At 50.3% G+C, this 12,537-nt stretch overlaps 2 protein-coding genes across 2 annotated transcripts; both read right to left on the bottom strand.

Annotated features, from left to right (window-relative positions):
- Positions 1-1,277: 1,277 nt before the first annotated feature.
- Positions 1,278-3,782, bottom strand: LOC133758791 (protocadherin alpha-9-like). The gene has a single exon (XM_062189934.1). It carries the CDS (start codon positions 3,780-3,782, stop codon positions 1,278-1,280), a length of 2,505 nt encoding a protein of 834 aa, XP_062045918.1.
- Positions 3,783-3,820: 38 nt separating this feature from the next.
- On the bottom strand, positions 3,821-12,173 carry LOC133758792 (protocadherin alpha-6-like). Its single transcript, XM_062189935.1, has 2 exons — positions 9,699-12,173; positions 3,821-3,937 (listed from the first exon to the last, which is right to left on the bottom strand). The coding sequence occupies exons 1-2, from the start codon at positions 12,171-12,173 to the stop codon at positions 3,821-3,823; spliced, it is 2,592 nt and encodes an 863-aa protein (XP_062045919.1).
- Positions 12,174-12,537: the final 364 nt, after the last annotated feature.

A 12,537-nucleotide genomic window follows, 5' to 3' on the forward strand; every position in this document is an offset into this window, starting at 1 on the left:
AGAAAAATATTGCAGAATGGGGAGAACCAGCAGTTTAAACATCACCAACCACAAGGTAAGAGGCGACGACTTTCATGATGTGTAACCTCACAGCCAGACCCCTGATTGTGAACAAGGAAATGCCCATTTAAACTGGCAGTAGGCACTTGTAAGTTCAAAACTTCGTAGTTCAAGATAGTGTAAAAAGTAGAGCCTTGACTTCCTAAACAATTCTACCATGAAATTGAGAAAAACTGAGTAAAGATGAGAATGTACTCTCAAAGAAAGTACCTGTGAGGAAAGTGTTTTCACTAGCATCAGAAAAGAAAATTTCTAGATGTAAAAGTGATTGTTCATCCACAATTTTTTTTAGAAAAATTTTTTTATTTGACAGGTAGAGTTACAGACAGTGTGAGAGAGAAACAGAGAGAAAGGTCTTCCTTTACCGTTGGTTCACCCTTCAATGGCCGCTGTGGCCGGCGCACCTCGCTGATCCGAAGCCAGGAACCAGGTGCTTCTCCTGGTCTCCCATGGGGTGCAGGACCCAAGGACCTGGGCCATCCTCCACTGCCTTCCCGGGCCACAGAAGAGAGCTGGCCTGGAAGAGGGGCAACCTGGACAGAATCCGGCACCCTGACTGGGACTAGAACCCGATATGCCGGTGCCGAAGGCAGAGGATTAGCCTAGTGAGCCGCAGCACCGGCCCATCCACACTTTCTCATACACTGGATGTCCAGCCTCTGAGAAACATATTTCGTATACGCTGAAATGCGGAGTTACATTTCTGACAGATTCCTAAGCAGCGCCAACCATTTCTAGAGTTTGTCAGAAGTTACTCTGTGATAGGGAGTGCTGCTCAACTACCAGGCAGGCCCACAAGAGTTGCCACCTAGAACGAGGTGGAGGGCTACAAGGTCATCGTGCTAGCAGTCACTAAGTGATTCTGCTAGTGTCCTTGTACCCAGCAGGATGAGAATAAGACCCAACCCATAACAAACAGCTGCACTAATGAGTTGAATTCCTGGATGACTGACACATTGGCTTTCACACTAGTCATGAGGTGCAGCAGCAGCCCACCAGAAATTCGGTGTTTCTTCCTCATGAGTCTACACATGAACTGATTCACGACTGACAAATGTGTGCTCCAACATAGTCTGCAATGATTCTTCTTAAAAGTCAAAACACGAAAATCTGCTCCAAAGATAAAGGACACACTTTGCGGGATATTTTTAAGGTTGGCCTATCTTGGGGAAAACAGGGGAAGGGAGACACTTATTTAAAAGGACCACAGGAAGTAATTAAAATTTTTGAAAAACAAATTGACGACATATTAGTAAAATATGAGCAAAACCTACCTTCCCAGGACAGTCCAAAGAAGCAGGCGGTACTGTTCCATCTTCAGAGAGCGGACCCGGAGGAAGGCCGGGGCTGAAGGCCATGAGGTCGGCCTTGGGCGCGCCCTCGCCGCCGCTCACCCGCTGCCGCCTCCGCTGCGAGCACGACCAGCTCCCCACCGCGCTCGCGCACACCAGCGCCGGCTGCCCCGGCCCGCACGCGCCCTCCGCGGCCGGCGCCCAGCACCGCAGCGCCGTCCACACCACCAGCGTCAGCACCAGCAGGCTGCTCACGGCGCAGATGGCCACGATCAGGGACGCGTTCACGTCCAGCAGCGCCGCCGCGCCGCCCGCCGCCGCCGCACCCGCCGCCCGCGACGAGGACGCCACCCCCGCCGGCGCCTGCCCGCCGTCCACCAGCGACAGCAGCACCGTGGCCGTGGCCGTCAGCGCGGGCTCGCCGTGGTCCTTCACCAGCACCAGCAGCCGCTGGCGCGCCAAGTCCGCCTCGTCCAGGCTGCGCGTCGTGCTGATCTCGCCCGTGTACAGCCCCACGCGGAACGGGAGCCGCGCCCCGCCCGACGACGCCGCCACCGCCCCATTCGCATTCGCATTCGCATTCGGCGCCGCCTGCAGCTCGTACGACAGCCACGCGTTGTAGCCGGCGTCCGCGTCCACCGCGCGCACCTTCGCCACCACGTGGCCCGCGCCCGCCGACCGCGACACCCACACCGGCACCGCCTCGCTCGCCGGCCCGCCCGCGCCCCGCGGCAGCACCCACGGCGCGTGGTCGTTCTCGTCCAGCACGAACACCTGCAGCGTCACGTTGCTGCCCAGCGCCGGCACGCCCGCGTCGCGCGCGCTCACCTCGAAGCGCAGCAGCTCCAGCTCCTCGCGGTCCAGCGGCTGCAGCGCGTGCACGCGCCCGCTCTCCGCGTGCACCGACACGTAGCTCGACAGCAAGCGCTCGCCCACGCGCCGCTCCACCAGCGAGTACGACACGCGCGCGTTCTCCCGCGCGTCCGCGTCGCGCGCCGACACCGTCACCAGGTGGCAGCCCGGCGCGTTGTTCTCCCTCACGAACACCGTGTACTCGGCCTGCGCGAACGCGGGCGCGTTGTCGTTCACGTCCGCCACCTCCACCCACACGCTGGCCGACGCCCGCAGCGCCGGCGAGCCCGCGTCGCGCGCCGTCACCACCACGCCGTAGCCCGACACCAGCTCGCGGTCCAGCCCGCTCTCCAGCACCAGCGAGTAGTAGTTCCTGAAGGTCGACAGCAGCCGGAAGGGCACGTCGGGCGTCAGGGCGCAGCTCACCTGCCCGTTGGCGCCCGAGTCGCGGTCCGAGACAGTGATGAGGGCGATCACCGTGCCCACGGGAGCGTCTTCTTTCACAGGGAGCCAGAGCGTTTTTACAGTCAGCTCTGGGGCGTGGTCGTTTTCGTCCACCACTTCCACAAGAACCGTACAGTGACCAGCCAGGGGTGGCAGACCTTTGTCCATGGCCTCTACTCGAATCTTGTGCACCTGGCTTTCCTCGAAGTCGATGAGCCCAGCTACCGTAATCGCCCCACTCACGGCATCTATGTGGAACTTGGATTTCACACCTGCAGACACATCACTGGAGAACGAGTAAATGATGTCCCCGTTCAAGCCTTCGTCCGGGTCCGAGGCGTTGAGGGTAAGCACTGGAGTCCCGACCGAAACGTTTTCCGGTAGCCTCACCGTATAGAGAGTTCTGTCGAACGCTGGGGCGTTGTCGTTGGCATCCAGCACTGTGACGAGCAGCTGAACAGTGCCAGTCAGCTCCGGTTTGCCTGCATCGGTGGCCGTCAGCAGTAGGTGAAGCTCCGGAGCTTCCTCCCTGTCTAAAGGTTTCCGCAGTACGAGCCCCAGAGGTTTCACCTGCTCGTGGCTGCTGGGCACATCCAGCGAGAAATACTCACTGGGGCTCAGCGTGTAGGTCAGCAGCGCGTTCTGCCCGATGTCTGCGTCGGATGCGCCCTCCAGTGGAAGCCGAGAGTCAAGAGCCCTCGCTTCAGAAATGAACAGATTCTTCCGTGTAGCCGGGAACACGGGCGGGTTGTCGTTGATGTCCCTCACCTCCACCTCCACGTGGAACACCTGCAGCGGCCGCTCCACCACCACCTCCAGGTGCACGCTGCACTCCGCGCTCCGCCCGCACAGCGCCTCGCGGTCCATCCGCGCGTTCACGAACAGGATGCCGTTCTGCACGTTCACCTCCAGCAGGTCCCCGCCGGCACGGGACGCCACCCGGAACAGGCGCGGCACCAGCTCGGCCAGCGGCAGCCCCAGGTCCTGCGCCAGGCGGCCCACGAACGTGCCGTGCTGGGCCTCCTCGGGGACCGAGTAGCGCAGCTGGGCGCTGCCCGCCCGCCAGGCTGCCAGCAGCACAAAGGAAAGCAGCAGAAGGCGGTTCTGCGGGACTCCTCCGCGGGAGTACAACATTTCCGACCCTCAGTGTTTTCTAATGATCGGTAATTGCCTCAAAATGAAGTGAAATTATCTGAATCGTCAGGCCCCTCCTCCTGTGTTCGCCATGGCAGCACAACGCACGGAGTGTCTTCCCCACAGACGCGCGGAGGGCGGTATTTGTCTTGAATCTGAGAGAATATTGCGGCAAGAGCGACATCATGCGGCCCAAAGAGTAAGTACAAACCCCGTGAATAAACCTTGCACAATTATCTTGCAAAACTTTATTTTCTGAGTTTTTCTTAATTAACCAGAGGACTACATATATCTAGCCTGAGGCATTTTTTAGCGGACTAATCTGTAAAAAGTTGGAATGACCTTAAATTGTTTCCTCACACTGGGAAAACTCTCCACATAATTTTAAAACATTTGAAATCAAGTGATATTAAAATATTTAAACTACCTTGAATTTAAATTTGGAAATTCTTTTGTTCTGAAATTTAGGACGTCTCCTATTCCTAGACATAGGTATCTGGATTAAGACAACTCAATAAATTAGTGCAATAGTGATTCCAGAAGAACAGATCATCACTAATGAAAAAAAAAAAGAGATCAAGAAAAAATGACATGCTTTGGAGGCAGTTTCCTTAAGGGATTTTATAAATTGGAGATGTGTTAAATATTTTCAGGAAGGAAGGAATGCTTTAAGATCTCCTGTTTTTCTCTTTATTGCCATTTACACGATCTATTTCCACCAACGCCTTGCATTCCTTCAGCTATATAGAGTTTGAATCTTTCAAAGCCTTATCATAGGTGAATAATCTCTGCTTTATAATCTCCAAAGCAGTTTTTCTTAGGTCTTTTCATAATATATTTTAACTTCATTACTGTCCAACGTTCATACTGATGGAAATTGTGGTGTTAAAGTTAGGCTTTGAATTATTTTCCTGTGCGAGTTTCACTTTAGGAAAATTCTTTTGTGAGTTCCATTTTGTCATTCCAAAATAAAAGTGGGTTAATTACATCTAGATTTCAGAGCTTAAGCAAAATCTCTCCAGGTTGTTGTGGTTGCTGTTTTTTGTATCTGCAGTAGTTTCTTTCATATTCTTTTTTTTTTTTTTTTGACAGGCAGAGTAGACAGTGAGAGATAGACAGAGAGAAAGGTCTTCCTTTTGCTGTTTGTTCACCCTCCAATGGCCGCCGCGGTAGGCGCGCTGCGGCCGGCGCACCACGCTGATCCGATGGCAGGAGCCAGGTGCTTATCCTGGTCTCCCATGGGGTGCAGGGCCCAAGCACTTGGGCCATCCTCCACTGCACTCCCTGACCACAGCAGAGAGCTGGCCTGGAAGAGGGGCAACTGGGACAGGATCGGTGCCCCGACCGGGACTAGAACCCGGTGTGCCAGCGCCGCAAGGCGGAGGATTAGCCCAGTGAGCCGCAGCGCCGGCCTCTTTCATATTCTTGATAACCCAACCCTTTTAATAAGGCGATGCAGTCCTTGATTATTCCAGCAAATACGTAATTCATCTTCCCATTCAACCTTTTCCAAACATAACGCTGATTTATTTTGTTCAACCCGTGTTGATTACCTACAATTTCTCCTGAATGGAGTCCAAATTTCTTAATCAGCTATTCAAAATCAACTCTTGTTCTCAAAATCAAGAGATTTCCTCACATTATTCTTCCTGCCTTTAGTCCATGCAATCCATGTTTTAACTGAAGTGGACTACTCCGTACTCCTAGTCTGCAAGCATGTATATATCTTCTCAACAGTGATGTCTTCAAATTCCAGTCTCTGAAAATCTGCATGACTTCTCCTTCATGGTAATGTTCACTGTTCTCAATGTTCCCCCAAGAAACCTCCCCATTTAAAATATCTTAGAAACATCCAGCCACTGCAAGTGTTCTTTAAAAAAAGCAAATAGAATGGTGTTCTTTCAATGCCAACCTTGCTATCTACAATCTCTGGCCTCATTTTGTATAACTCACATTGTTTATTTTGCATTAAACTTGAAGACTGAGGTTGGATCTTGATAACCAGGTGATTCCCAACATGACAACATACACTTAGAGACTTGAATGCGCTCCATTGTGTATTTAGTAAGGACTGGTGGTTATTGTCTTCTCTACTTTCCAAGGAAGCTGATTTTTAAAAATTATTCTATAATGATATGTCTACAAATGGATTACTTACCTTATTAGATCTATAACCTAAGTTGATTTTATATCATCAGAATATTATTATGCACTTCTTTTTAAGAAAGGGAAAATACTATTGCTGGAAAGAAAGAGAGATGTCAAATACCTATCCAGACTTCTCAAGATCCTCAGGAAATTTGTAAACATGGAAAAAGAATTGTGAATACAAGGTAATCTAGACTTTCCCTGAAGGGCACTTCAACCTTTATAGAGTCTAAAACATTCTTACATTCATGGCATTAATTTGACCTTCCAAAACCTATAAAAACTCATCTTTAGATGTTTTCCATTCCACCATACAAAACTCAAAATGCTGGTACATCCTGGGTTAATATGAGAATGAATTAACATAAAAATAATTTTCATATAAAATAAGTTTAATATAAAAGGCTATAATGACTTTCTGACACTTTAGGTTTTCTTTTTGTTTGCAATCATTAATATTTTTCTTCTTGGTTGTAACTATAACTAAATTTTATTCTGTACTAGCGCTTCCCAGAATTGATTATAAGCATTATTACAAGCATTATTAATTTAATATAAGCAACTTTAAATAGCTTACATGCTACAAAACACTTATGCAGTAGAATTCCTATTTATTATGGATAAATGGAAATCCAAGGAACTATATAAGAAATTATTTATCAGAGCCTACATAAACCAAAATTAATGGGGGGGGGGGCTTCAATACACCTTTAGAACCTTAGGTACTTAATAACCAACCTCTGCTGCCTTTCCATTTTAGAAACAGCATTGCCATAAATAGAATGGTGAGAAGCATTAACAAACAGACTTATGTTCCGCACTTGTGAAAAGCATACTTCCAAAATGAAATTCCCATACATATCAATTAGAGAGCTGAAGGAACACAAAAGTAAAAAGATCAAATGCTGAGTTGTCAAACTACAATACTAGGTAATAGAAATGACTCATTCTGATTTATGCTTTTGTAACCCAATTCAGCATTTAAGATGAGAATCCAGTCATTAAAGTTCTTACTGAGACCCAAACAAAAATAGTCAGAATAGGAAATCTGAAAGTAAGATCACAGGCCACTGTTGTGACACAGAAAATTAAGCTGCTGTATGCGATGCCAGCATTCAATATGGAAGTGCTATTCAACTCTGCTTCCAATGCAACAACATTCCTGCTAGAGTGTTTGAGAAGACAACTGAAGATAGCTAGTGCTTGGGCTCCTGACACCCTTGTGGGAGGCCTCCTGGCTTGAGCCTGACCCAAACCGAGCTCTTACAGCCATGTAGGGGATGAAGCAGTGGACAAAAGCTCTGTCTCAACCCCCCCCCCTTTCACTGTCCTTTCAAATAAATAAATATTTTAAAATACAAAAGAGTAAGGTCACACTCATGAAGGAAACATTTCCAGTTCAATTCAAACATGGTAATAAAGATAATTATACAAAAAGAAAAGCCCCTAAAGTTGAGGATTAGAAGCCAAATGATTCTTTTTGTATAATGTATTACTAATAGTCAGAATGCTACCTAGGGACATATGTAACAAGAAATTTAAAATCAACTGCAGAATAGTCTTGCCTTCGGTTTACTTTCAATTGGGTAAAGGGAATAAAATGTGAACATAAATGACTACACTATGAGTTCATAAGTCATAAAGAGATTTAAAAGTAGATTAATAGCATACTGGAAAAAATTTAGTCTCAGAAATTCTTCATTCCCTTCCATTAAGTCCCATCACTATCTCTAATAATCAAAAAATCTAGTGAATATTTAATATCAAGGGGGAGTTTCACAGTTAAAAGAAGTAAAAATAAGAGACAAAAACTAAAAGAAGGAAAAACTTGAAAGACAGCAAACTTTTTTTGTATTTTCTAATGGTTTACTCCCTATTACTAAATACTTATGTGAACTAATTAAGGACTTAATCCCAAAAATTCTGTGTAATGAAGATTTCTATGTTATACATTTGGTCCACAAGAATGGAATTACTTTAGGGTCTGCCATTTGGCACAGCAGTTGAGACACCACTCCCTTCTATAGTGCCCAGGAGAGTCCCTGCTCAGCTTTGAACTTGCTGCTCATGTGCTCCCTGGGAGACAGCTGAAGATGGCACGGTGAGCTGGGTCCCTACCACCAATGTGGGAGACCAGGATCTAAGCTGCTGGCTTCGGTCAGGCCCGGCCCTGGTTGTGGACATCTGGAGTGTGATGCTGTGAATGGAAGATCTCTCTCCCTCCCTCTCTCTCTCTCTTTCAAATGGAAATAAATAAACATTTAGAAGGAATGGAATAACTTTGTATCATTTTATGCTGAAATATATTTCTGTTAAGTCATACATTAAATATATTTACTTTTGAGAATATTTGAGCTTATGTACAAATGAATTGTATTTAACTCAATAGAAATGATGATAGTATAGCAGATACTTACCTGACTAAAGGTAATTATTCATTAAATTTTAGATGATCAAAATAAATTGCTGACAAGAGTGTAAAAAAAATCTCAGAGTAGAAAGAGATTCTTGAAATAGTAAATTATTTTAAATGATACTGAAATAAAATGCATAAATATTTGCTCCCTCTACAATTCACTTTTAGGTAATTAAAAATAAAATTAGAAAGACAATGAAAACTAAAAGTTTGAAAACAAATGTTTTTGTATTAGCACTGAATGATTAAAACAGCAATAAACATTACAGATATCTGTGACTACTAGACCCTAAAAAAGAAAAAGTGAGATAAATTGAGATCTTAAATAGATATACGCACAAGATAGTATTTAAAACTCAATTTTAAGGGGGAAGCATTGTGCAAAAGAGGGCTAAGCCAACCCTGTAACACCAACATCCAATATGGGCAACAGAGTCCTGGCTGCTCCTCTTCCCATACAGCTCCTGCTAATGGTCCTGGGAAACAGCAGAAGACGGCCCAAGTGCTTGGACCCCTGCCTCTCACGTCGGTCTGCCTGGCCCAGTTGCAGCCATTTGAGGGAATAAACCAGTGGATGGACTCACTCTCAACTCCCCATACTTCCTTCCCTCCCACCCTATAACTAGTCTTTACATAAATAAATTAAATAACAATACAAGCGAATTTCAAAGCCTAGCAGACAGAGTAAGATTAAAAACTCTGTCTTGGGGGCTGGCGCCCTGGCTCACTTGGTTAATCCTCCGCCTGTGGCACCAGCATCCCATATGGGCGCCGGGTTCTAGTCCTAGTTGCTCCTCTTCCAGTCCAGCTCTCTGCTGTGGCCCGGGAAGGCAGTGGAGGATGGCCCAAGTGCTTGGGCCCCTGCACCCTCCTGGGAGACCAGGAAGAAGTACCTGGCTCCTGGATTCAGATCTGTGTACCTCCGGCCATGGTGGCCATTTAGGGTGTGAACAAACGGAAGGAAGACCTTTCTCTCTCTCTCCCTCTCTATCTGTCAAATTAAAAAAAATTTTTTTTAAAAAGAAAAACTCAGTCATAACTACAAAAGAATAAAGGCTTGGGAGCAAAGTATTTCTTCAAATATCCAAATAACCTGGACATTCTTTCACTACACCCCAAAAAACCTGGCAAAGACTAAGGCTAAGTCAGCATTAATACAAAAGCAAAATTTCCAACAATCATTAAGTTTCAGAAAAAGAATGGAGCTTATTAATATGTATGGCACCACTGGAAAATACCAAAAATTTAAAAGTTTTAAAGTTTCACTGTACAATAATAGAAGAAAAAAGGCTTCAAAATATTACAAAGTTTCAACAAAATGAGTTATAATTTACAATTATAAATAAACTTACTTGGTCGCAATGATCCACTTTTAAATCTCGCGGTTCCCCGACATCTGCTGATTGAAGACCCGGAGGAAGGCCAGGGCTGAAGGCCATGAGGTCGGCCTTGGGCGCGCCCTCGCCGCCGCTCACCCGCTGCCGCCTCCGCTGCGAGCACGACCAGCTCCCCACCGCGCTCGCGCACACCAGCGCCGGCTGCCCCGGCCCGCACGCGCCCTCCGCGGCCGGCGCCCAGCACCGCAGCGCCGTCCACACCACCAGCGTCAGCACCAGCAGGCTGCTCACGGCGCAGATGGCCACGATCAGGGACGCGTTCACGTCCAGCAGCGCCGCCGCGCCGCCCGCCGCCGCCGCACCCGCCGCCCGCGACGAGGACGCCACCCCCGCCGGCGCCTGCCCGCCGTCCACCAGCGACAGCAGCACCGTGGCCGTGGCCGTCAGCGCGGGCTCGCCGTGGTCCTTCACCAGCACCAGCAGCCGCTGGCGCGCCAAGTCCGCCTCGTCCAGGCTGCGCGTCGTGCTGATCTCGCCCGTGTACAGCCCCACGCGGAACGGGAGCCGCGCCCCGCCCGCCGCCGCCGCCGCCGCCGCCGCCCCATTCGCATTCGCATTGGGCGCCGCCTGCAGCTCGTACGACAGCCACGCGTTGTAGCCGGCGTCCGCGTCCACCGCGCGCACCTTCGCCACCACGTGGCCCGCGCCCGCCGACCGCGACACCCACACCGGCACCGCCTCGCTCGCCGGCCCGCCCGCGCCCCGCGGCAGCACCCACGGCGCGTGGTCGTTCTCGTCCAGCACGAACACCTGCAGCGTCACGTTGCTGCCCAGCGCCGGCACGCCCGCGTCGCGCGCGCTCACCTCGAAGCGCAGCAGCTCCAGCTCCTCGCGGTCCAGCGGCTGCAGCGCGTGCACGCGCCCGCTCTCCGCGTGCACCGACACGTAGCTCGACAGCAAGCGCTCGCCCACGCGCCGCTCCACCAGCGAGTACGACACGCGCGCGTTCTCCCGCGCGTCCGCGTCGCGCGCCGACACCGTCACCAGGTGGCAGCCCGGCGCGTTGTTCTCCCTCACGAACACCGTGTACTCGGCCTGCGCGAACGCGGGCGCGTTGTCGTTCACGTCCGCCACCTCCACCCACACGCTGGCCGACGCCCGCAGCGCCGGCGAGCCCGCGTCGCGCGCCGTCACCACCACGCCGTAGCCCGACACCAGCTCGCGGTCCAGCCCGCTCTCCAGCACCAGCGAGTAGTAGTTCCTGAAGGTCGACAGCAGCCGGAAGGGCACGTCGGGCGTCAGGGCGCAGCTCACCTGCCCGTTGGCGCCCGAGTCGCGGTCGGACACGCTGACCAAGGCGACCACCGTGCCCACCGGAGCGTCCTCTCGGATGGGCAGTGACAGAGACGTTATTGAAATTTCTGGAGTGTTATCATTGACATCCACAACTTTCACTAAAACGGTGCAGTGTCCTGCCATCGGGGGGTGGCCTTTGTCCGTCGCGTCGACGCGGATCCTGTATGAATTCATTTCTTCAAAATCCAAATTCCCTTGAATCACTACCTCCCCTGTGTTGGGATCTATGGCAAAGCGGGCAAGGACCAAGGGTGAAACAAGGCTATTGAAGGCGTACGAAATCGCCCCATTTGTCCCCTCATCCGGATCAGAGGCATTCAGTCTGATGACAGTTGTTCCGTTGTCTGAGTTTTCAAATATCCTTACTTTGTATTCGGAGTGTTGGAAACTGGGCGCGTTGTCATTCACGTCCAACACCGTGATCCGCAGCTGGACACTGCCCGTGAGCTCGGGTTTGCCTCCATCGGTGGCCACCAGGAGCAAGTTATGTTCAGGTACCTCCTCTCTGTCCAAGGACTTTCTCAACACGAGCCCAATTTGTGTGTTATCATCACTGTTCGTTTTCACATCTAGCGCAAAGAACTCGCTGGGGCTAAGCTTGTAGGTTAAAACTGCGTTAGCTCCGGTATCTGCGTCCGACGCGCCCTCTAACGGAAACCGCGAATCCAGCAGTCTAGACTCGGGTATGGAGAGCTTTTGTTCCTTCACGGAGAACACGGGCGGGTTGTCGTTGACGTCCCTCACCTCCACCTCCACGTGGAACACCTGCAGCGGCCGCTCCACCACCACCTCCAGGTGCACGCTGCACTCCGCGCTCCGACCGCACAGCGCCTCGCGGTCCATCCGCGCGTTCACGAACAGGATGCCGTTCTGCACGTTCACCTCCAGCAGGTCCCCGCCGGCACGGGACGCCACCCGGAACAGGCGCGGCACCAGCTCGGCCAGCGGCAGCCCCAGGTCCTGCGCCAGGCGGCCCACGAACGTGCCGTGCTGGGCCTCCTCGGGGACCGAGTAGCGCAGCTGGGCGCTGCCCGCCCGCCAGGCTGCCAGCAGCAGGAGCCAGGGCAGCAGGCACCGCGTTCCCAGTTTCCCTTCAGATGTAAAAACCATGTGAAATACCTCTTGTTTTTCCATTGGAAAGATCTTGTCTCCTAATGACGATGAAATGCTGTGTGAATCCTAGTTAATGAATTCTGCGTCCGCCATCGTTCAGCAATCACGGAAAGATGCAAAAATGGAACAGCTCCTGAGTGGCTCCAAGCGTCTTCGTGGTGGACAGCGACACCATGTGGCTCCAGAGGGTAAGAAATGAATTCACAAAACTGCTGTACTGTGATTTTTTACATTAAAAAAATTTAAATCTTCTTTCCTTTCTTCTGCGGTATATCCTCCACGTTGTTTGTTATTTGAAGAGTCAGCATATCCCATCTGACTTCTTTTAATTTAGAGAAAGAAACCCACTTATTCATAGGGAAAAACTTTCCTCCCAATGTTGTAA

Source organism: Lepus europaeus, chromosome 4 (assembly GCF_033115175.1).
Source record: "Lepus europaeus isolate LE1 chromosome 4, mLepTim1.pri, whole genome shotgun sequence".
Taxonomy (NCBI): domain Eukaryota; kingdom Metazoa; phylum Chordata; class Mammalia; order Lagomorpha; family Leporidae; genus Lepus; species Lepus europaeus.